General features: G+C 32.1%; 2 protein-coding genes across 4 annotated transcripts in view; one reads left to right on the forward strand and one right to left on the reverse strand.

The window, feature by feature from the left end:
* The window catches only part of LOC125063296 (phosphofurin acidic cluster sorting protein 1), a 69,767-nt gene that overhangs the window by 25,387 nt on the left and 17,408 nt on the right, over positions 1 to 26,972 (reverse strand). The window lies entirely within an intron of this gene.
* LOC125063313 (NADH-quinone oxidoreductase subunit B 2-like) lies at positions 2,966 to 7,365 on the forward strand. Its single transcript, XM_047669720.1, has 5 exons — positions 2,966 to 3,073; positions 3,338 to 3,512; positions 5,075 to 5,202; positions 5,651 to 5,876; positions 6,383 to 7,365. Exons 1-5 carry the CDS (start codon positions 3,036 to 3,038, stop codon positions 6,497 to 6,499), a joined length of 684 nt encoding a protein of 227 aa, XP_047525676.1. The 5' UTR covers positions 2,966 to 3,035; the 3' UTR covers positions 6,500 to 7,365.

Genomic DNA, 26,972 nt, shown 5'->3' on the forward strand with positions numbered 1-26,972 from the left:
TTCTATCTTAAGTTATAAAATTTAAAATCGTTGACGTAACCACAGTTGTGCATAGAATTTCGGATATGTGTGAAAAAATTTACAAATTTACCTAAAACAATGAGGGGGTTATGCCGCATCACATCGCATTCCAGCACAGGTGTCGCTCTCCCAACAATATATATTTAATACGCGGGTATACTAAGTGCGCGGAATTTGTCGTAGTGAGCGTACGACGTAACGTTACACGTTAATACGTATAATTTAAGTAATTGTAATTAAAACATTTATAATAATTGATCACCTCAGATGGGTATAGTACAAAATAGATGTGATATGTAGGCATATAGTAATATATTTTGGGTTTATGTTTAAAGAACTATTTCTCAGTACAAAAAAAAATATTTTTATTTACACGAGAAACTTAATATATCCTAATTTTTGTCTACTAAGCTCATTCTGATATGTATCTGTAATGCTAATATGCTATGCTAATTTGAATTGGTTAAACGCGCTAATATTACGAACTTTAGACGGTAATTGATAAAATAATTGCACACCCTCATACTTCTTCAAATAATTTGTACGCGGCTTCGGCAAGATAAGTAAACTCGCTCGACGAGTATTGCGCAAATAATAAAATCTTTTCATATAGTGAATAATTTTCAAATTTATTACTGTAATTGATTATAGCAGTCATGGTCAGCGACTACCATAAAGCACTCGAAACAACGAGTTATGTAAAATAATACAATTGAGTTTATAGTATCCGTGAAATTTAAATTAAAAATAAAACGTTTACCTCACACGAGCCCCAACCCGAGCAAAGGAAACATTTATTATTCTCGTCGCGATGTGGAACTGATCATTATGCGACATCGTGCTCTCGTCTACAGAAAATTTGTTTAAAAATCCCTCTTACGCATTATCGATTTTAAAAGAATCCGTCGAATCTCTAACAGACTAATATGAATTTAAGTTATTATTAAAGTTATTATATAAATACTCAAGTTGTTTAGACACAAACATTTCAAATCTAATACGAAAAAATATTAGTATAGCTATTAAAACTCAAATACGAATAAGCAATTGTAATCTTTGACAATTGAAAAAAATAAAACAGTGATTACCTGGCAGAGATAGCTTCACTTGCCCTGCTTTTTATTTTATTGTTTTAATTGGACTATATACTTGCAACGAACTATTAATAAATCAATACATATGAAACTTAATAATGTATTTATTCACTTTATAATAGACATAACTACCATTGGTTATGTAATTTTGTCTCGGTGTGAGGATAAAAGAGAATTAATCCTGTTGTATGATAATCCAATATCGTCGCCAATCCCGCAGGCTGTGCGCTCAGGCACGACTTAATTACATTGCTTGACATACTGCGACTTAGTGATTCTGTTAGGAATATTTATCAGATTGTAGTGAAGCCTAGAGGGCTGATTTATGTAGACCCAATAAATATATATACCTAATAATAAAATGTATATATATAACTTTTTAGCGATTCTTCTGTTTTTGGTAAATACGCCTTAACCAAATCCTTCAATAAAACTTAGTGTCTACATAAATCTATCGGGTTGTTAGATTAATAATCTTATTATATGAGATAGTATTTATACAGCTTTCCTGTGTAATATGCTACGAAGATCCTTCCTTCAAAATCATTAATTCTGTTATCAATTTAGACGCAAAATATTATCTTATAGAACCTTTCAAAAACGTTTATTTCGTTTTGGTTACTGTAAAAATATAGGGTCAGTCTCAACCAAACTGTTTTTTTAATAAAGTCTCCTTATATCTCAGATATTATAATTGTAAGGCATTTCTTGGCAAACTAGCGGATACATAATCTCTAAGCAACGTGAAAGACGTCTGATTCAACAATAAAAATGTTGCTTACGAATATAAGTAAAAAGGTAACAGCAACGCGGAAATGGGAATGGTGAAAAGTTTGTAACGGCAAATAACAGCTTTTTTGAGTAAATCTCTCGGCAAGTAATCAGGCTAACAAACAAGCGCTACGTCATCGAAAAAACCCAGTTGCTACAGTGCTACGGCGTAGCACACGTATTTTCATACGCTTACGCAACTACGACCCTTCATAAACGTTTCTATACATTCGTCCCTCCAGTAGTTGTAATACGGGTTTGTCAGTATGGGGTTGTTGACCCTTTTTAAGTATTTATTCGTTTATATTATTTTACATATCATGTTAACCTAGATTTTTTTATCAAATATTAATTTAAACGGCTTGTGGTTTTGGAGTCACAGAATATTGTACATCTATATAAATAAAAGAAAGTCGTGTTTGTTACAACACTTATAACTCGAGAACGGCTGGACCGATTGCCATGGTTTTTGATTTGTTGGATTTGTTTCCGTCCCGAATAGCAGAATAAGATAAAATAAATATATCGGATAAGTTATCGAATAACAATAAATAAATTAATTAATTTTATGAATGCAAAAACCATATGGTGCCATCTGTTGACAAAACTACGCATCATTTTACGTCGAATTCGTGTCAGTTCAAGAAATTCCGATCTTGAGGTGAATGAGGAGATGCATAACCATGCTTTGATCCTGACCAAAAGATGTTGGATATCAGAAAGTGCTTAACATGCAGTATCGCCATATTGACGCTAGAGAGAAGATGCCTAATGTGTAAAACTGCCATTCTTCTTTCGCAATGGCAAGCAATAAAACATTTCTGTATTTCCAAAAATTTTTATTAATGTAATACTTAACATTAATGAAATCCTAAAATAAGTTAAATTAAAGTAACAACGATATTATAAGGTTGTAGGGCGGAACGAAGTTAGCCAGGTCAGCTAGTATTAATATAAAAGTTGACACGAAATTGGTATGATCTATAAATCTCATCACGAAATCCAATCAAAATCTCATGATATATAAAACCGTTTTAAAGTAAAACTTTCTGAAAATATTGCCTGTCACTAAGCCTATTGTCATACGTTAACGCCCCCGCAGGCTGTCAAAAACACGGATTTCGGCATTGAAAATACTTTGTAATAAAAATGATTTTAGCTTCACACTCCTGGAGGGTTTATTTAAGGTAAAGATTTAACACAAATCATGGAAATTTCAGCTGTCTTTTAACCATTATAGTACAAATATCTACTCAATGCGACTGGAAAATTCTAAACAGCCTACTAAAATAAAGGAATAATTTCATTTCATTCATTCTTCTTCTTCCTTATTCTTCGTAGTCTTCTGTGGAGGTCGTGTCAGTCTTGAAAAGCCCTAACCTTGTCTCAGGTCATAAGAGATAATGAGACCTATAATTGTGTTAATTTGGTCAGACAATTTATAATTTCAGGAATCAGGTGTCTCTCGTACAAACAGGGTTTAGATGGTATAGTGATAAATGTGGCAAGCCCAAAAAGCCTGTCGCTACTCCAAAGAAAAAAAAAGTTTACGTAAATCCACACGTGGACCGATCGTATAAAGTTGGAGAAGTGAGACGTTACTCGCCGTTTCATTATCCCGAACAGGTAATTAGAACTAGGCTAGATAGGTGTTGTGTGAAAATTACTATTAAGAAAGAACACTTAGTAATTGCAACAATAGACAACAGAGAAATAATGGTAAACAAAAAGTTAAGGGAGGCCTTCCTAACATTTGCCGTCAATAGAATTAAAATATTTCTTAATAGTAACTCTATTTATTACAAATACTATCTTTATGCGTTAATGATAAGGTTACACAATACCTCCGACGACAACATTACCCAAAGAAGCTTTAGTATTAATTAATTTATCTGACACAAGGTGCATTAGTTATTTTAATTTATTTTTAAGAGTCCAATCTTTCAATATCACTAAGTAAACAGGTTTATTGTTCAACCCTATTGCGTTCAGAGCAACGTAATATTAATTAACACTTCGTTGCACACAAGAAAACATTAACAGAAAACTCGGAAATAAATCTATTGGCTGGGTAAACGGGCCACTTCATCGCTTATAAGCGATCTCTAAGGAATGCCAAAAAGAGCCCAGACACAGAGAAGTGCAAAAAAAAATACCTATTATCCCTGGCTATACATTTACCTTTATCTTCCCGATGTAATTTGGCTCTACATATTATTTCGCAGTTTCAGACTTAGATGTAATCTCATTACTAAAGAGTATTGGGCTTGGTACTGGATGGGAGGTCCGAGAGATTTAATTATAATTAGGTCTGACGGATTCTAGAGACTTAATGAACGTGCGGTTTTGTCCACTTAGGATTACAGTTTAGAACAGCTGTGTGTTTCTTAATATATTCTCGATTACGCTGCGAAATTAGAAAGCTAATGAACTGGAGTTATATTCATACATGAAAACAAATTTCGTATAAACATATACTCAATTGTAATTTTTCATTTCATAAATTTTATTCAAAGTTAATTATTTTATGACAATCCGACTTAATACTTAAAACTATTTAGAATTAATTAGTTATAATTTCATTTTTAATTAATTTATTAATAAAACCTTATTGTATTAGAAGATTAATTAACCAGGCAATCACATTCACCAATAAAATTGATATCCAAAATATAATGCACGCAGCGTTTTCATTTCATAAAAATATTCAAACTTTATATGAAAAATGTAAATAGCTCTCGTGAAGCTTCACAAATTAGTTTAGCTTAACTTTCCTAAACGGACGTCGATCATATTTCAATAGCAATTTTATACGAAAATGCTTTTACTGAAATATTCAATTAAAACTAATGTATACGTTTTATCGTACCTAGAGAAGATGGGAAAATGATATTAATACAATAGGAGGTAATTGGATTGAAGACCAAAAAACAGAGATGATAGAATGCCTTCTAGTGGATGCCTTCACCTTTCATTATGCGGTTCATGACAGCATAGTTATTTAAAAAAAAAAAGATTTTATTTACAAGGCTAGAAAATTTATAACTACAGACTTATTCAGAACACTTCCTAATTATACATTTACAATTTGAATGATTTTTTATGTGTTCTATAAACTGCATGAAATACAAGGCTCTAAATTCTACCTATTAACGTATAAATATATGCAAATGCTATTTTTCTTTCAGTCAAAAGTAGAATGGGTGGTGGCTCGTTTGGACGACATTTTAAACTGGGGCAGGAAAGGCTCACTATGGCCTTTAACATTTGGCTTAGCATGCTGCGCGTTGGAAATGATGCACTATGCGGGCCCTAGGTAATGTTCTTATAATTAACACGATTTATTAACGTACTTTAATATTCCAGGCGAGAGATATGAACTTAAAACTGACACCCCTATAGAATCAGCCCCACAATCGATACGAGACAATTCGATTGAAACGAAATCCCTGCTGTCACGCGACGACGCACCCTCCTTCCTATATCGAATAATGTATCATGTTATGAAAACAACCGTACTTTATGTAATTAATCATACAAAAGAATATTTATCCTCACATTATTTACATTTTCTTATCTTGTTTTAAAATATTTAACGCTAGTGTAGAATAATTTATTACCGTAAAGTTTAACAATTCACACAAACATGATTTAAAGAAGCAATAACATTTTACGATTTTTGTGTTTTTACAATTTAAACACCTCCAAACTACCTTTGACCTCTAGCGAACTTATTACGTTTTGAGCGAATTATTTGTTTTCAGATACGACATGGATCGCTATGGCATGGTTTTCCGCGGCACACCGCGTCAGACAGACGTCATTATCGTAGCTGGTACTGTTACCAATAAAATGGCACCTATCCTGCGAAAGACCTACGACATGATGCCGGAGCCACGTTTTGTCGTATCCATGGGAAGCTGTGCAATCGGTGGTGGATATTATCACTATACGTACTCTACGGTGCGCGGTTGTAATCGGATAATACCAGTAAGAAGCACTTCACATTTTAAAGTTTGATTATACCCGCACGAGTCGAAAATAAAATTTTCCGAAAACCAGAATATCATAAATATTAACAAGTCTACGTTCAAGCAAGAGATATTTAAATCCATTTAGAAAATATCTCTAAGTACGTCCAGAAGATCTGTTACTGTCGACGAACGATACAAATCGCAGTATAGGAAGTAGGCAAGGATTTTTAATTAATTACAAGAGCGACGCTCAACTGTTGCAATTTGTTCCAAGTAAGGTCTAGTACAATTCACTCGGCTCTTAATTGGATTTTTCTTTCCTTCCGAGAATCCTCTACTTACTCGCCGCATTTAAATTATCATATCGGCTTCGAATTATTTAAAGTTTTTGGAACTACCCGCCATAATGATTAAAACTTTTACATATCAATTCTGTCCTGTATAAACTTGTTATTCATTATTTTAATTGATAAGCCAAATTAACTTTACGTTTAGTTATTATATGTATTTGTTTGATTTAAGGTCGACATATATGTTCCTGGGTGTCCTCCGACAGCAGAAGCTTTGCTTTACGGCATGTTGTTACTAGCAAAAAAAGTCAAACGCATGCGCCTCTGCCAAACTTGGTACAGACATTAACACACATTGTATATTTAATAAAAAAATTAAACTTTGCTTTTAATGAATGTCAATTACTCCCATACGAAAAATGTGTTCCATTTGTAATAAAAACGCACGACTAAAGCTTAGAAGTACTTTATTGGAAATGTAATATTCGGGAAAATATACGCGTATTGAAAGAGCAGACAATATAATATTGTGAATCTGATGTTACTTGTGAAGATCAAAATGAGTTCTATTGAAAAATATGAGATTGTGACTTCCTTTTGCAATCGACTACATATTGTCAACAATTACGCCTGTTTTTAGATTGGACCAAAAGTATGAAGAGAGAGGAAATGGTTATCTCTTTATAGTGTTTAATAGCAAACTCTGGTGATATTGCTATAAAACTTCAAGCGTAGAACTTTTTGTTTAAAACAAGTATATAAGAAAAAATAAATCTTTGAAATTTATCAAACAATTGCAAATATAGGGCAAAGTCCATAAATAAATTCATATGTTCTACCGTCTGCATTCGATTCAAACGTCGTGTTAAATGTAGAGCTTTCCATTGTACGTGATAAGTTGCAAGTTTCAATAGTTCTAGTCGTTGGTTCTAGTGCTCGTTAGATTTCCAATAGCTATACAATAGACAGGATTTCAGTTCGTTATTCTTGCATTAAGCGAAGGCACGTATTTGATTTTAGGAGGATGTACAGTCCAAATGAGACATATTTTTTGTATAATTAATAGAATATTGATTATAGGTGTTAAATAATAATTTGTAGCATGATGTTATGTTGTTGTATGTATGTTATGTATCGATAACTTACCTCAAAATAAAAATATAATCAACCATTAGTTCCTGACGTTGGCACGTGTAAGCAAACTCTTTAGCTTTAATATCTATACATATACTAGCCGATCCGGCAAACGTCGTTTTGCCATGTATATCATTTATAATAAAAAAATAGGGGTTGATCGTAGAGGGTTGAAAATTAGGGGTTGTATGTATTTTTTAATTCTGTAACATAAAAAAAATAAAAAATAAAATTTTATCTATAAATAAAAAAATAAAAATTAGGGGTGGACTACCCTTAACATCTGGCGGGTTTATTTGTGAATCTAAACCATTCCCAGATCCCCTTGAACACACACAAAAAATTTCATCAAAATCGGTCCAGTCGTTTAGGAGGAGTTCAGTCACATACACACGCACACAAGAAATATATATATATTAAGATATAAATTGCTGTTCGTGCTGAAACGTGTTGAAATATTTATATTAAGTAAAGAAAAATACTAAAATCGACAAATTTTCCAATAAAAACTGTTTTTAGCTGGGAAATGTTTGATTTCATTTTATTGTCACTTGGTTGTCATCTATAATATATATACAAGTAAATCGTGTTAGTTACACTATCACCCAAAAACGGCTAAACCGACTTGGCTGAAAATTGATGGGGATGTTGCTTAGAACCAGGAGACGGACATAGGATTTTTATCCTGTTTTCAACAAATCAAAACATCAGTCTAGCCGTTCATTTGTTAAAAATGGTATAACAAAACGCAACAGACAGATAAACAATGTTATTAAAGTTAAAGTATGATTGAAAATCTGACAAATAGAAATTTTGATGTTGATCGGTTGCTGTGTTTATTTCGAGTTTCCATTAGCTTATCGTGCCGATATTATCATTAACAATGCCACGACCAAGACGACCGAATCTTTCTCGACAAAGCCCCAATACAATAAATGGGTGGACCGATTTTGATGAGTGTTTAAGTGGATTCGAGATTAGCTCACATTATAAAGTTAGATGTTTTTTGTTTGTTTTTTTTTTTAGGTTTGAATTTTTGTATGTAAGATGTCCGACAACGTCTGTGGGGCCGCTAGTATATTTATGTATGTATTCAGAAATTTTTGACTTACAGCTGAAGTATTAGGTTTTAAAAAAATATATTAAGTTTTGACACAAATATATGTAGGTGATACGACGTTCACCGGTTAGTTAATATATATAATTATAATGTACAGTATTCATTTCTATTTCATATACAAATTGTAAAATATGCTACTGTATACAAAAATCGTACGTGTTTCGAGACTTTATACCGGTGAATTTAAACCGCTCATTCTTATTGAATAATTCAAATATTTTATATTCATAATCTTATATATATAAAAGAAAGTCGTGTTTGTTACAACACTTATAACTCGAGAACGGCTGGACCGATTGCCATGGTTTTTGATTTGTTGGATTTGTTTCCGTCCCGAATAGCAGAATAAGCAATAAAATATCGCATAAGTTATCGAATAACAATAAATTAATTAATTAATTTTACGAATGCAAAAACCATATGGTGCCATCTGTTGACAAAACTACGCATCATTTTACGTCGAATTCGTGTCAGTTCAAGAAATTCCGATCTTGAGGTGAATGAGGAGATGCATAACCATGCTTTGATCCTGATCAAAAGATGTTGGATATCAGAAAGTGCTTAACATGCAGTATCGCCATATTGACGCTAGAGAGAAGATGCCTAATGTGTAAAACTGCCATTCTTCTTTCGCAATGGCAAGCAATAAAACATTTCTGTATTGCAAAAAAGTTGTATTAATGTAATACATTTATGAATACATTAATGAAATCCTAAAATAAGTTAAATTAAAGTAACAACGATATTATAAGGTTGTAGGGCGGAACGAAGTTAGCCAGGTCAGCTAGTGGAATATAAAACCGAATAACATGAAATATTCAAACAATGACATTGATCATATTTTTCTTTATGGAACAATACGGTTTTTCATAACGTTCTATATACTTTATTGTTTAAAGCAACAAAGATCTACTTTGTAATATACTATTAAAAAGATGAATTTTAACCAAACAATTTTACATTATTGGTAGAATAATAATTTTTAATTTCTGTCTTTAAAAAAGCCAACAAAAAATGAGTACTGGGTTCGATTCTCGGCGCATCAATAATTTGGGCTCTTAACTTCATCTACATACTTATTTCAATAGTAGATAGGTAAGATCTTTCTTTCAAAATAGACAAGAATGACTAAACAGAATTTTCGGGACCTCATTAAATTTCAATGATATTTGCAGTTGTTTTTCATTTTCACGAACTAACCTTAGTACTTAGTAGTATGTGCACGTGAAGCGAAAAACAACAGAGCAGTCCAATACAATTTCAAATTTACCGTAACGAATTTCTGAAACGTCGAAATAGCACACATTGAAAACGAGAGCAGAACGTCACATGCACGGGCATTTGAAACATTCAACATTGTACACGAGATCTGGGTCACAAATACAATGCTAAATACGCCCAGCTTCTCGGGTACTGCCTTTTGAATGAGTATTAAGAACCAAGTAAATGCTTAGGTTTCTGCAACATCATACCTGGAACAAAAAGAAATGTTTTTTACTTTATGCTAACAACGCTGGTATTGTATCAATTGCTACATATCAGTAACACACGGTTATGTTAACGACTGTAAAATATCAAATATTTAATAATATATTAAGAGAAGAAACGCGTAAGTGGTTCAAGCAATAAATTAAAATCGTCTTCGTTTTACAAGAGCATTACACAGACTTAGTGTCTGTTTCTAATAAGTTCTACATAAGTTCCAAATTAGCTATTTATTACTTATTGGTAGGATAAACACTATTGTTGCGTTTCACGACTGTCATATAGCGTTATTCGTCACATAAAGTCCATCCATGAATGTCAAATAGCACAATTTATCTTCCAAATAATTTATGTGTCGCATAGCTATTTGGTACTTTATCCAGACATTGTGAAACAGACCCTAAAGATGATATAGTTACCATATTTTAGTAAAAACCACAGCAAGGGATACAGTATTTTTTATTTATTTTATTATCATATTATATATATTCTTTTTCTATCATTACAGCAACAAAGAAAAAATAAAATGAAAAATCTAGCAAAATATTGCAATTATCAAGTACCAAGTCAGTAAGTATGTTGTTGTGAATAATTATATTTGAATAAAATATACCTTTGACCTACCGATAACGCGAAGAATATTGAAATCGGATATTCGTATTTATTATCAACAATTACCTTAATCTGTATCATTATTGTGAAGTTTCGTGGCGTGGGTGACGTCTGACAATGTAAATGAACCAATAATATACTAGATATATCTATACTATCTAATATTATAATTAGGTAAGGTTTGTAAATAGATGGGAATTCTCTGGATCTAATCAACCAATTTCGATATATTAACTAGGTATTAGGATTTGGAGGAGAATATTTATTTATTTTTAAAAAATATCCAAAAGTTTATGTGACGTAAATTTTCCCCAATTTTTCCCTCCACCGAAGCGTCGGCATTCATTACAATCATATTATAATAATTGGTTTACAATAAAGGTACAAAGTGCGTCAGTAGAAACCTGTTACGAGGCCCATGCCAAGTGTGGAGGGTACAGGTTGTCTTTAAAGTCGAATTTATATTTGTTGTGGGTAAAATAAAAGAGAAAAAAAAACAAATAGACAAAAGAGAATAATTTTGATACTTTTGTTATTCAGTTTTTAATGTAGTGATTTCGGTAAGGAGTTCATTAAATTAGGTAATCAATCATCGATAATTGAGCTCTTTAAAAACAAAAAGTCAACGGCAGTATGTCTAAATATACTAGCGGACCCGACAGACGTTGGTCCATGATATTTCAAGCGATTAGGATATTAAACAAAGTATGAAAGTACCGACTGCAGCGCCATCTACCGGGCTGATTTGTGAATCTAAACCATCCAGGGCGCCACCGAAACGCAAACAAAAAATTAATTCAATCGGTCCAGCCGTTTAAGAGGAGTTCAGTGACATACACACGTACAGTAGAACACACACACAAATACTGAACGGAATGTATTGCGGTTTAAGTACACTACTTTCCACGGTTTCCCGTGCGAAGGCGGGGTTACGAGTAACAATAACTTAATAGGTTTATTTTAACTCAGTTGTAATTTAAAAAAAAAAATTAAAAAACACCCGTATATATTTACGTTATATATTTATCTAACTGCCAGCTGGGTTTTTTTAGTAAATCCAAATATTTACCTATAAAAACGTTAAGTCTTAATGAATTCACATTTCATTAATAGTCTAGAGCAGGTGATAACGCAGCTTGAGACTAAACAACGAATAATCATTAATCACAGATTTTTCCAGCTGGCCACGAGTCAGCTGTCCCGCATAAAATTAACCAATATCTATATAATTTTATTATTATAAGATTAAAATAGCCCATAAGGCCATCTGACTAGTAATATTTTGGTTTTTATATCCAATGTTTATTTATTTATTAACACTTCTATTTAAGTATACAGTACAATTTAAATAATTTAAAAAAGTCAGTCAACCGGCGGCCTTATCGCTTTCGAGCGATCTCTTCCTGGCAACCACTTAGAGAGAAAAAAAATTAGATCAGGTGAGCGCAAAATGTGTTAAACTACATAAGACATAGTTACTTGGACAAATCTAATGAAACAAAGCAAAGCATCTGTAAACAGTGAAAGAGAGAATAATGAAAAAAAGGACAAATTAAAAAGAAAAATTGCATATTAATCACGATAATTTCAGATCAGTTTGTACGAAAGTTAGGGATACGATATGGACAGGTAATGTAGAAGAGATTTAAATTAAGATAAGAGAAAGAGCTAAGCTGATAGGGACGGGAAGTGAATTCCATAGCCTCAGTGGGATATAGGATTCGCCAAAAAAGTTACGAGCTGGGTTTTTAAGAAGTTTTCGGAAGAGCTATATATACATACATAGAGGCTATGGGCTCCCAAAAAATTGATCTCATTTTTGAGCTAGGAATGACTTTTAGGATTGAACAGGATGAAGATAAGATATGGAGAACGTACAGGCAGAATGTGTAACCAGCCCAGCCGCTTATGGAACAACGAAATGTTGTGACGTCCGTTTTATTAATATTTATTTACAGAAATAACCCCTGATAATAAATGACCACATATAAATATTTGTCAGTTTCCTCATGATTTTTTCCTTCACGAGCAAGTGTTTGAGCCACGATCTCAAACTATCACTCATCCATCTATCGATACTCGATAACAGACTTATCATTAATAATAATAAAGCCTTTATTATTTCCGTATTATCCTTAAGATCCATTTCAAATGTTGCTAGTATTATAGCTTTGCCAATAGTCTGCCAGTATTTTCCCGCTCATCATCCCACCTTCTTTTTATCCAGCCCACTCTTCTATTCCCAGGTGATCCCTTCTATTGTCTTGACTTATCCATCTGTTCTCTAGAGATCGTGCCATATCATTACTAACTCCTACACCGCTTATTCCTAGACGTTAACTTGACATAATTTTCAACCACAACCGTTTATGCTCCGGGTTGGACCCTCAACCTCAAAATTTAATTACAAGTTGCTGGAAATTTCTCCATTAATATCCTACAAAATGTGCAGGAACTTAGTAAATCTCTTGACATTATGGCCTGAATTTGTGGAGTAAATTGACCTAGTATTCAACAAATTAGCGATCCAATGTTTTAGATTTACAAAATGATTTTCAAAACGTTTCTGGCCAGTTCAGTTAATTGAACAATTTACGATCAAATGCATTCCGACACTCTGTCTAAAGAATTAAACGAATAAATTATTCACAAATTTCCAACGAAACATTAAATCAAAAAAGTTGCGAACTCATCTCATTACAGTAATTAAAAAAATATATTAATTGCGTTTTAATATTTAGGCTAATTAATATTTTTACTCCGATGTGAGAAAATCAATTTAAGTTGACTTTACACAAGTTAAAGTTAAATCGAACTTTGTAGAATTTCATTTTGAATATGTCCTACACAGGCAAATTTAAAATTCTATACTTTTTATCAATCAAGACAATTAAATTGAAAACTTTCGAAGAAAATGTCCCAAACACATTATATTAAACGCAAAATAATACCAATATAGAAATAAAATCAAAACTCGCCCGTCCTATGGGAAGTTAATTAATTTCGTCACGTGCTCCAACACCAAACTGACATCGTTATCGGAAATTAATTAACTCCAAAATGCATCGAGCAAGCACGGTGCTTTAGTTATGATAGTTTTCTTTAAGGCTACATTTAATTCAGAGAATTTATAGACAAAATTCAGTGTGTACAATACTAAAAACCAGCATGTTTTTAATAAGTTAAGTAATAAAAAGTATATAGGGTATATAATAAACAGTGTACAAGAAAAAATAAGATAAAATTTTACTTCATCTAAAACGCAATATATAATATTCTTTGTATGCCGCAAACTACAGAACATGTAGTCTAGTCGACAAGTTGAAAATGGAACAAAATAGAGATACTACTCCTAAAATTATGTGCGATAGCTCATTGGATCCGGAATGACGTCTAGAAAAATGTGCTAAAAGCGTGTATTAGCACATAAAAAATTGCAAAAGTTATAGACCATTAAAGATGAAAAAATAATGGCATTTAGTTTTTTGCCAATATTTAATAAACTATTAATATTTAAGAAATTTCAAACAAAGATTCTGAAAGAAGAGGAAATTTCTAATAAAAAACTCCTGACTCCCAGAACTCTATCTCCATTATTTATAATGTTAATTTAACGCTGAAAATAGGTCTGCGGGTGACATTTTTAGGATTCGCGCGTGGCGTCAAAAGCGACTACGGCACATTAATTAATTTATTTAAGGTATTGAATATTTTTTTTTAAATTTGAAAAAATTATGGTGTGTTCTGAACACTATAATTAATTTATTCCCGTTGAAAATTTTACTTAAAGTTAATTTTTCAACAAGTTAAATAAATGTTAACTAACGAAATTTTCTCGAACGACCGTCTTAATTGTAAGTGAAAAAAAATGTTTAAATAATGGCCGTAAAAATATTTCGCTTCGTAGAGCCTTTCTTACATACATACTTAACAAGATCGTGCCATAAAAGTTAAAAAAATATTTATACTTTGTTTATAACAATTTTTTTACTTAAACAAAAACTTAAAAATCCATGTAATGATGTTAAAAAAAAAATTTTTTTTCTCAATCATCATATAATCGTTTTTTTATTAATACAAGATATTTATTGATTTGCAAAAAAAAAAATTCCCGCCATTTGTTGATAATTTTTTTTTAAACAAATTGATTAAATCAATATTTTTTTTAAAAAATTTAACACAACTTTATTACATTAAAAATTTTATGATTTTAAAAAAAAAAAAATTTCCTTCATAACAATTTTTAATTGTTTATAATCGTTTTTTTTAATTTTCTATTGTTTAAATAATTAGTTAAGAAATTTTTTTTTTCCTAAAAATCATAATTGACAGTCTTCTATAAAGTAACAGAAAAAAATTTTTTTTTAATCAACAATTCTATTGTTTATTAACTTACCAATTTGTTATAAACAAATATTCAACTTTTGTTTATTTTTTTTCTAAAATTTCTAAAATTAACAAAAACAACCATATATAACAAAGTATAGAATTTTTTTTTTTTAATTTTAAATAAAAGTAATATTCATGATAATCAAAAAATTTACAAAAAAATTTTTTCTATACTTTGTTATATATGGTTGTTTTTGTTAAATTTAGAAGTTTTAGAAAAAAAATAAACAAAAGTTGAATATTTGTTTATAACAAATTGGTAAGTTAATAAACAATAGAATTGTTGATTAAAAAAAAATTTTTTTCTGTTACTTTATAGAAGACTGTCAATTATGATTTTTAGGAAAAAAAAAATTTCTTAACTAATTATTTAAACAATAGAAAATTAAAAAAAACGATTATAAACAATTAAGAATTGTTATTAAGGAACATTTTTTTTTTAAAAAATCATAAAAATTTTAATGTAATAAAGTTGTGTTAAATTTTAAAAAAAAAATATTGATTTAATCAATTTGTTTAAAAAAAAATTATCAACAAATGGCGGGAATTTTTTTTTTTGCAAATCAATAAATATCTTGTATTAATAAAAAAACGATTATATGATGATTGAGAAAAAAAAAATTTTTTTTAACATCATTACATGGATTTTTAAGTTTTTGTTTAAGTAAAAAAATTGTTATAAACAAAGTATAAATATTTTTTTAACTTTTATGGTACGATCTTGTTAAGTATGTATGTAAGAAAGGCTCTACGAAGCGAAATATTTTTACGACCATTATTTAAACATTTTTTTTCACTTACAATTAAGACGGTCGTTCGAGAAAATTTCGTTAGTTAACAATTATTTAACTTGTTGAAAAATTAACTTTAAGTAAAATTTTCAACGGGAATAAATTAATTATAGTGTTCAGAACACACCATAATTTTTTCAAATTTAAAAAAAAATATTCAATACCTTAAATAAATTAATTAATGTGCCGTAGTCGCTTTTGACGCCACGCGCGAATCCTAAAAATGTCACCCGCAGACCTATTTTTAGCGTTAAATTAACATTATAAATAATGGAGATAGAGTTCCGGGAGTCAGGAGTTTTTTGTTGGAAATTTTCTCCTCTTTCAGAATCTTTATTTGAAATTTCTTAAATATTAATAGTTTATTAAATATTGGCAAAAAACTAAAAACCATTATTTTTTCATCTTTAATGGTCTATAACTTTTGCAATTTTTTATGTGCTAATACACGCTTTTAGCACATTTTTCTAGACGTCATTCCGGATCCAATGAGCTATCGCACATAATTTTAGGAGTAGTATCTCTATTTTGTTCCATTTTCAACTTGTCGACTAGACTAATGTACTTAAGTCCCTTAATACTTCGGAATGAGAAAAGCTCTATTCAAAGGCAGTTTAATAGAGCACTTGGGGGTTCTTGGGCTGCTTATAAACTTCCAGTTGTAAGCAACTACGCCCCATTCTTGTGCACTGGACTACGCCGTTATACGAAAGCTTTTAACCGACCTACGATTTTTTTTTTTAATATCCCGTACGGTCGTTTATAATTCGAATTAGAGCAATGATTTTTACGCTAAAATTTGTATCTTCTTGGAGTTAAATTGGATTAGATCTAGTCTACCCCAGTCTGAGACTCATAGTGAGTGAGTCTTAATTGTAAATATTGTATATTCTATTGACTACTGACTATAGTGTATACATATGTCCCAAAGCGCCTTCGGGTACCATTCGTCCGTGGTTACTGAAGCTAAGAGACTAAAATACGTCGTTTTAGCCAAATCAATTAGGGCATACAGCCGAACAAAACGTGTTATACGAACTTTTATATAGACATCGTAATCCTAAAATTGATTTTCTACGTATATAGGTATATATATCTATATACCTATCGCCAAGTCAAGAACCTGTTATTTCATTTATTTGTAAACACCTCATAAATTACGAGATCACGTTCACGTTACACGAGATGGGATATATTCATACGTATAACGCGACTTTTGGACAAGACCCAACAAATTGTCACTAAGTCAACGGGTGTTAGGGAACGTGTACAAAGGCTATATAGTAAATATCTATATTACAATAATGTGAAAACTAGGTTGTAGACGAAGCCTTACTCCCGCGGTTAGAACGGAAACTTAACTAATAGATTTAATCCCAGTATAGTCCTATCGTCATAGTCGAAAAATTTTCACGTTAAACATCCTAAAACTATTTGAACGGAAATACTAAGTTTAAATACACAAAAAAAGTTTAAATTTTCATCCCTGAAGTTTGGTTTGGTGAATTGACTTTATCAGCGCATTAAACACGTATTCGTACGGTGACGGTGAAAACACATGAGAAAACCGGCCTTGAACCCAAAAGTCAATGGCATATGTCAGGCACAAAACGCCCATTACCTAGTTGTCTATTAGAAAAAACAATGGTACACATATCTCTGAGGCCCAGGACTTAAATCTTGTAAATTATTATTCTTAACACTAGAATACACATTTTGATGATATTTACGATCAATAAAATCCGTCCCAATTTAATCACGCTACAAGTTGGCAACGTTATCATGCGACTAATCAAAACTTTCCTCCCAAATGACCGCAACTATAATCTACAATGAATAAACAATATTTTCAGACTGATTACATCCGGAGTAAAAAACAGATAGTTGGCTAGTAACGGATGTATAGATAACTTTTAGTTACCGTCAAAATATTCCTAATCTTAGAAATTGCGAGGCAGCGTGTGCTTGGATAGTAATACACCTGTTTTCACAAATAATAAATTAGAACTATTGTTTGTCTCTTTTCAATACAGAGTAAACACAATTTGACAGAGACAAAAGAGTACTTATTGCTATTAGTTATCGATCGATACAATCTATATTTTTATATCATGTTTGTAAAGTCAGATAATGATTAACCGATAACGTCTTACATAACATCAATATGCATATCCATTGATACGTGCAATAATGTAAGGCAGGAGAAAGTAAACATCAGCAAGATTTATTACTGTTTGATTGCGTCACAATGCGTCGCACAACGCATAAAAAATATGACATTAAGACCGAGAATACGGAAAGTATATTTTCATCCACACAAAAGCACTTTATGTAAAAATGAGGCCAGCTATAAATTACAGTGTTTAAACTCTCTGGCTATAAAATCTCATTATATATCATACATTAAGTAAGCACGTTAAAAAACATACGTTTGCTAAACACCAGACAGAACCCAATTAATATTAAAATTTAAAATAAATCTTACAAATATTCGAAATGAACATTATTCTACAACACAATGGGCCCACGAACTTCGCTTCGCATTAATATGATTTTTTATTTTTTTCCAATATTACCTCTCCATAGAGTATTTTTTTAGGAATAAATGGTCCGACCGTTTTCGTGTTATGCTCTTAGCAACATATTTATTTACATAGAACAGAGTATCACTATTCACTATAGACATGAGCAAACAATGTCATGGACCACAAAACCTATATTAACAGTTATGTAATAAAGAGATCCAAGTATAAGTATGAAATATGTAGCAATATAGCCTTAAAATGGGCTCTCACACCGAAGTTACTTGCCGAGGGTCGCTAGAGCCTGTATGTTTTGTAACCAAACCGTCAAATGTATCAAATTACTCCAATTATTTGTCGAGTTTTGAGTCAGAGCGACAATTGTTTAGCAAACAATGAGAACTAATTTCCGCTGTCATTACAACGGCCTCTGTTTTGATGTTAAACGCAAAACAAATGGCATAGTCGGCTATTTTTGCTTGTGGTTTCAAACTTTACATGTTAGCAAATAATTGTAATGCTATTCAATTATACTTTTTATTCACGATTCATTATCATTAGCATAACTTTCGTTTAGATCCCATATAAATGAGCCATGTAACTTATGTTCAAATACAGTAGAAATGTGTAAAGAATAGTTATTTATTTATACAAATATAGATAATAAAGTGTGCCCTGGCCTGACTTCACTTATTCGTGCCCAACATGTTGGAGCAATTTATCCCTTTCACAGCTTACGCCCTCAATGTCGACAAATAATTAAGGTCACAAAAAATGCCGTGTTTTGTTTAATTCATTACAGCTTTTGAAGAACCTAGAGATTAAGGCGCAGTATATACCCTTTACAACCCCTTGAACATTAGTGACTAGTCAAAAGAAAATGGAATTCATATTTGCATAATTTATGTTGAAGTTTTTAATGAAGAATTTAGGAAAAACTAAAGAGCTATTCAATAGATATCTCGGGCACAATTTACACATCCAGTGCCGAACAGGAATAATAGGAAACCCTATGAAACATTTAACAAAATCATGCTTTGTGCCATATTACGTCATTAAACATCTAAATATAATCCATACAATAATCCATAGCTATAAACGGTCACGATGCTGTCAGGCACAGCGGCGCGTGTGCTTAACATCCTTCATCTGTCAAACATTTCCGTAAAAGGAGTCTGCTGGCGTTGAATTATAATATAATCTAATATGATTGGAACTACGCATTACCGTATACGTAACTTGCATACATAATGTGGCTGCTTGTTTACATTTCATAACTACTTTGCAGAAGCTGAGATCAAACGTTTACTGTTTAATGATCTAGCTTTATTGTACTTGGAATCCTATTGTTTGGTAATTAATGGGAATATTACGAGAAACATTACTAGAACTTATCGTCGCTTTTGGATGATACAAACCTGTTATATGTACCAAGTAAGACAACTTTTACCACAGATAACTAAAATAATAATTAAAAATTCTATAAGTTCATTGAAATTCAGTCAAGTGTTGCAGTTCCAATTTTTATAATCTGCATGACCGCTCTCGAAAAGCGAAAGTAGGCAACCAACGCAAAATAATAGAAAAAAGACTTGCTTTCCGAGTTTCAGTCTTTTTAAACAATCATACAAGTTACGTTGAACTCTTCGTCTTTAGCTTAGGTAGAGTCTATGCGAAGAGAACCGTCATGGGATTTGAGCTCACAGCAGTGCTAAATTATCTTTTCTTTCTTACTAATGATTATAGTTCGAATTCAATACTTAATGTAAAAAAATTAAATGTATATAATTATTGTAATTGAAATAACGCGTAGCAAATACGAATTATATTTTTTCGCATAACGCACGCCGGGGCTTTCCGCACAGACTTCGCACTATCCTATACAATATTACAAACGAAGTTAGAAATTATGTGCAGCAATTCCTTCACGCTCGATGTTCAAAGGCAACATCACATAAGTCCCCGTTCTGTGTAGGTATGTCGTTATGACACAAGTTCTCAAAGAGCTTCTATAAAGCGACAAGGTATAGAGACATCCATTCATTGCTCTATACATAGTAATGTAATATTACTTACCAAAATCAGACTATATATTGGTTAATTCTGTTTAAATATATGTATGTTATAAAAGAGCAACGGCTAAAATTCTATATTCTAATTAAATTATATATAATTATTAAATTTAATTCTAAATTCTATATTCGTATAGCATTACGAATAAATCAAATAAAAACTAATCATTCTAACGAGAAAGAATCTCCCATTATAGACTAGAAAATGTCTCCATCGCATAGCTACGCACTATAAGTCATATAAAAAAGATCTGCAGAACTAGACATGATAATCCATGGATTCGGAATATCATCCTTATATTAGTGATATAGATTAAACAATTCTACGAGAATAAAACAAATTTCGATCTTATTTCTAATGGAGATTCGTTTTATACATCCAAATCGTTGGACAACCGCCAGCTCGCACTTGACCGCCACAAGATCTGCCACTATGACATTGTGTTTTTAGATTTGTTGATTTCCTATGCTCTTGAATACCTACTAGCTGTTTTTCCCAATTTCCCTGACGCTTGTGGTTCAGGACTTTATTTTATTCAGATTATTTGAGGATACTCATCTAGTTTTCTCATGTTACGAAAATATGCGTAGCCACTTCTCCAATAATATTTCTAATATTGATTGGCGAATGGAATGGCCGCCTTCTCCAGGTCGCATGTGGAGGCTTCAAATACTCGACGTTCTACAATGCATTAACGTCTGACTTGTTTGTAGGTCACATGTACATTTCCGATCTGATTTCAGATTTAATCTGTGCAGGTATTCACCAAACGCCCAATGTTAAGATCGTTTTTGACTAAAAAGTTTGTAGCCATGTTATAACATTGCTATCTTGCTATTGGTAGTATTGATCAATTAGTGTCTCGGCGCCTGTATGTTTACTTTAGTATAGGTAGATATGGGACTGAAGGTAAACAAACATAAGTCGTAGCAATAATTTCAAAGCTACTTCAATAGATTTAAGTTTGACTAACGTCCTGAAATACAGGCCGATCTTTGTAAGGTTTTAATTCCAGCGTTAAAACAGTAGGTTAAAATGTTATAACCTTTGAAAAATTTCGTGCTTAAATCAGCTTTTAATAAATATTCCACTGGCTTAATCTCTAAGACTTAAAGACAATAATTGTAACAGTGGACAAAAGAAAACATTCATCTGAATGAATTCGAACTTAGTAAATATAGAAAAGAAACAACATACTTTGTATTACAAGTAATTCATTGCAATCTCATTGTATCGCGAACAAAAAGTAGGCTATCGATCTCTGATATGACACGCCATACTTACTCTAGTTTCGATGTTTACGGTGTCACCTAACCCATTAGCTCCACAGAAACCTACTTAACCAAAAATTAGTTCTTGTGTAAAAAACTTACAATTTAGCTAGCTACTAACCTAAAATAGCTTTTTTGAATATTTTGCACAAACGTACTTTATTAACAGTTCCTACAATTTGTAAACCAAAATCCAACAGAGCAAAAAAATCTTGAAAATATATTGTTTGATTATCTTTTCGCCTCTTGTAATCTATACGATATATGGTGAGTACCTTTATTAAAGCATTCCGAACCGATCTGCCGCCAATCCCTGCTTATTTACAAATATTGCCCCAAAAATAGCAATGGCATTTTTATATTTTTTTAGGTTTTGGACTCGAGACTTTAAACATTCATACAATGTTGTTATCGTTTAAAGTATTCACTGATTAGTCACATGTGTCGCCCACTAAATGTGGGCAGATTGAGTCAAACATCCAAATAAGATAATATTCAGTGTTATAAAGTACGTAAGGTTCCGGGTGTTAAAACGCCGCTTTTAGATTTAACAGGTCACTTTGTTTATATAGGGCATTCTGTGAAGTGTTCGGTATTACTTCCTTGTTGGTCGGATAGCTTGGGAGTTATCTATCGACACCTTTTAGATCATCATTGTATAACGTGAAAGTTCAGATAAGTTTTCATATTCAAAAGCCATGCCGAAAGTAAAATCTTCCATTCGGAACTCAAATCCAGTCGGGTAAAATAAATTGAATTGATTAATGTATTTCTTTCGTAGGATAATAAATATATAGAGCTAATCAATTATGCATTTAGGGTCGTAAATATTATTAACTATTGGGTCCAGTTTATCTTTTTAGGTCTTTAAATTGACGATAGCAATGTTATAAATTAAAGTTTTTCTTTGTTCGTTGATCGTGGTTTCATTGTATTTGGCATTGGTATTGCTTTGCAGGCAATTATTAACTATTAAAATAATAATTATAAGTATTTTATAAAAATAATAATTAAAAGTATTAACGCATCCTTCCCACCAAAGGTATGTGGAACTAGACTCTTGGGAATGTAATCTCGAGGCGAGATCTCGTGGGATTATAAATAACAATCTCGCGAGATCTCGGTATTTCCGAGATCTCGAGTAGTTTTCAAAAACCAACTGTTTAAATCGAATAAAACACAATAATAACATGATGACAAAGAGTTCCCACCAAAGGTATGTGGAACTAGACTCTTGGGAATGTAATCTCGAGGCGAGATCTCGTGGGATTATAAATAACAATCTCGCGAGATCTCGGTATTTCCGAGATCTCGAGTAGTTTTCAAAAACCAACTGTTTAAATCGAATAAAACACAATAATAACATGATGACAAAGAGTTTTCATCATCTTAGTTTTCTGATGCGTTGTTAATTTCATTACCAGCAGTGGATGCATTTAAAAGGGTATCTCATAATAGGACTTGATTATGTTTTATTTCTTCCCGTACGATATATTTCCTAGGCAAATGGAACAATGGTTTTCGAGTATTATTTCTCATAATATTTGTTAAACTGCTGACGCGTTTGTAATTATGAAATATTCATGAGCCCTTTTAAGGTTCTACGTGCGTGACTCTAATTACATTAACGCTTCATCAGATTAGACCTTCGCCATTCTCCTTTAAGATCTTAACACGGTAATATATTCTATATTTAATACACTTTGAACAAAGGTTTTTCGTACAGTAACTAGGTTAGACTGTAATGAATTTTTACGTTTATTCACTTAAATAGAACATTAATTTAACTTCTAGTAAAAAGGAATAGTACCACCCCCTACAGACGCAAAATACATAAATACACTACACAGATAAAATTTATTATTTATTTATTACGTATTCCTACAGCTAACAAAAAAATAATAAAACAATAACACTAAAAATATAACCACACGGAGTACATAATATTTACAACAAGGTTTAAACATTTACAAAAGGGAAAAAGCAATGAAAAATATTCAATACATTTAACTAAGTAATATCTAATTTGGCTGTGATGAGGGGTATGCTCATAATGCAAGTGATTTTGCGCTATGAATGTTCATAATACTCTTTTTAACCATATTCCGCGATAGCTTAAACAAGTCAAGGCTTAAATATTGGTCGTTGTATGTCCGGGCTTCGCGATACAAAACTGAGATTTTTACATAGTGTTGATGGATGGAACATGAAACAAATCACAAAAAACCTTCACATCAAATTGACAACCAGAATTGGAAATGTTACGATTAAGAAAAAAAAACGCATAATAATATGTACATATGATTGACCTTGTTCACGGACGACCGAGCGTAAAGGAAAAATTATATAACCACATACAGCTAATGCTGCTCTTGAAAAAAGGATCATATTTTAAATAAACAATAGAAGCACGAATTCTGCTTACCATTCAGGTATCGAGTCTCGTTACTTTACATTGTTTTAGTTTTTTAGGTATTTTGCAAATATTTATTCCCAAGGGTGTATATCGTCATTGCATGGTTATAATCTATAAAATATTGTAATTCTGTCCTCGGCATACAACTTTATATTAAACAGTGAACAAATATATTTTTATACAAATTTGGACAACATTTTTGTGTCTCGGCTGCGAAAATAAAATCCAAAAAAATAATTGTACCGAAATGTACTAATACTTCAACTAGTACACCTGAAAAACTGTTTTTAAATGTGCCAAGGGACCTGAAAGTGCGCTAAAAATGGTGTACTGTCATGAAGAGGGGTGACAGTACACCTTACATTACTCATGTGGTAAACAGTATCTTAGTAAAACTTGTTTACGAATGTTAAAGAAAAATACAGGGTCGTACTAGGTGTATTTCAATGAATAAATAAATGATAAAAAGTGTAAGTAGTGAAATTTCTAATAACCCTTCCTCAGTAGTCTGGTAAAACCCAGGGTCGTACTGAGGCTCAACTAAATGAAATGTGCCGTTCCCGGGAATATTTCCCAATGCCGGAACATTCCCGCTTTGGGGAATATGTATCTGTAGGTAATAAAACTGTAGCCAAAGTGAATTCTATACATTGAATATTTTTTTGAATAATCGAGTTATGAGAGCTCCATACACGCAATAGAAACCAAAAATATTGTTTTTGAATTTCTTGTCTGTCTGTTGAACGCTTTTCACGCGAAAACCGCTAGACGTATTTTACGCCTTTTTTTTAAAACTCTTTGCGAATATTTTTACAAGACGTTTTCCTCTTTCCATAGCGACTGTCTCCTGTATGGAAGCCCCGAAAATCTGTTCAACTAAAACACCAGTCTTGCAGTTTGCAGTTTCGTGAATTTTTGACGCCGTTACTCTGCAGTATCTTAGTTCCCTCCATAATGGTGAATCAGCTTGCGATAATGTTGCTTCTTCTGCTTTGCTACAGTCATCTATAGTCATCCGACTTGAGCAGAAGATTATTTCATTCTCATTAGGATTGCTTGTTCAAACAATCCAAGGTAAACGAATAAAGTATACCTACCGATTACTTTGTTTCTTATATTCATTTGCACTGACAAAACAAGACGACAACAATACGCAAGTCGATGAGATTGAAATAAAATTAATCATTTCGTCGGGCACTTTTCTTACTTACTTACCAGCAATGTGCCGTCCGTTGCCTACTAACAATACTAGGAACTAACTCCCAATAAGATTTCCGACTGGCAATGCACCCAGAAACATTGAGAAGAATATTCCCGGTAACATGTTCATATCCATAAACCTTACTGGGAATTTTCCCGGGCCTGAATACGACCCTGTATTCCTGACCTACTTATTATCCTGCTGTTTTGATTAGGTTGACAATGAGATTTGCTTACCTCTAAAGTTTCCAACCACGAATTTCAGCGCTTGTATAGTTTAAATGATTACTAAGATAATCAAATACCATTTAGGTAGATTATCGGATTGCGCTTGCTCAAAACCGATATCTACCTTATTTCTACCACTGATTTGTTATATTATAATATTAAACAAATCAAATCACTTATTAATCGATTGGGTATAAACTGGTGACGTTACGCTCCGTGTTGGACGAGTATCGCGAACAGAATAAACAGCGCGGGGCGCGCTGTGGTTCAGCGGCAAGCGTTGAGATATTGTGACGTCATTGCTTTCGTTCGCGCGGTCAGTAAACCTTGTTTGGTATTTTGCCCATAACTTTGTCAGTTTTGGTCGTAGAACAAAATTTTTTACACCTTATGTTTTAGTTTCTCAAGGACTATAAAACTGCATTTATAACATAAAACCGTTACGGGTCCCCATTCAAACACAATTTCATAAAGCTTTCCCATTCCAATGAATAGATAAAAATATATTTCGTGTACAAAAATTTTTAAGCAAATACATTCGTGATTCGATATTTGATTAAATATTTATATATTATTTATTTATTTTGAGCCTTAACTTAATTTCCTAATACAAATATATCTAGTTATCTCATGTGTTAGTGAATAACTTTTACAGTTAGTAAGTAAGTATCAGGAACCCTCTCCGGTAAAGGCTTCCTCCAAGGCTTGCCATCTTTCTCTATCCCGAGCTATTTGGACCCAGTGAGGACCCGCGATTTTTTTGATGTCATCATCCCATCGAGCGTAGGGTCTGCCTCTGTTTCGTTTGCCTGGTGGGCCACTCCATGTAGTTACTGTTTTCGTCCACCTATGATCTGTGAGGCGCGCTACATGACCCGCCCACTTCCACTTCAATTTTTTTGCGTGGCTTAGAGCATCAATTGCTTTCGTCTCTTGTCTAATTTTAATGTGTCTTATTTTATGTACCTTTTTAATATTTAGCATGCTCCTTTCCATTCCTCGTTGACATGTATTTATTTTATTTTTTGTTTTATTTGATTAAATATTTACATTTAATTTTATTCCATGTTATAAATATTCTAGGCGACAATGTATGCTAATAGTGTGATTACAGAAAAAGTATTTTAAATATTCGTTGTTAGAAGTAATATTTTGTTTCTATAACAAAAATAACACGAGTTTATCATAAAAGCTTTAGCTTTAAGCTCACACTATAATATGCTGTATTAGGACTCTAATAGCCAGCATGCGTCGTACGCAGACCGAGGTATGATTAATGCATATTTATTGCATGAGACATCCGAGTGCAGTGAATCATATCAACTGCAATAGAAGCTATAGTACAGAATCTGCACTTAGTTTTACACGTAAAAGCACTTCATAAATAATCTCCATAGTTTAAAAGAGACTAAAATATTTCTAATACTGAAAGTACATTTTACACGAAACACTAATTATACAGGGGTGTTACAGTTCTATTAGACTGTCATTATACGTGGCTTATAATTTCAGGTCACTGTAATTATTAATTGTTCTATTCCAACAATACAGTTACACGGAAATAAAATTCAATAAAACCTT

The sequence above is a fragment of the Pieris napi genome, chromosome 1 (assembly GCF_905475465.1).
Source record: "Pieris napi chromosome 1, ilPieNapi1.2, whole genome shotgun sequence".
In the NCBI taxonomy this organism is placed as follows: domain Eukaryota; kingdom Metazoa; phylum Arthropoda; class Insecta; order Lepidoptera; family Pieridae; genus Pieris; species Pieris napi.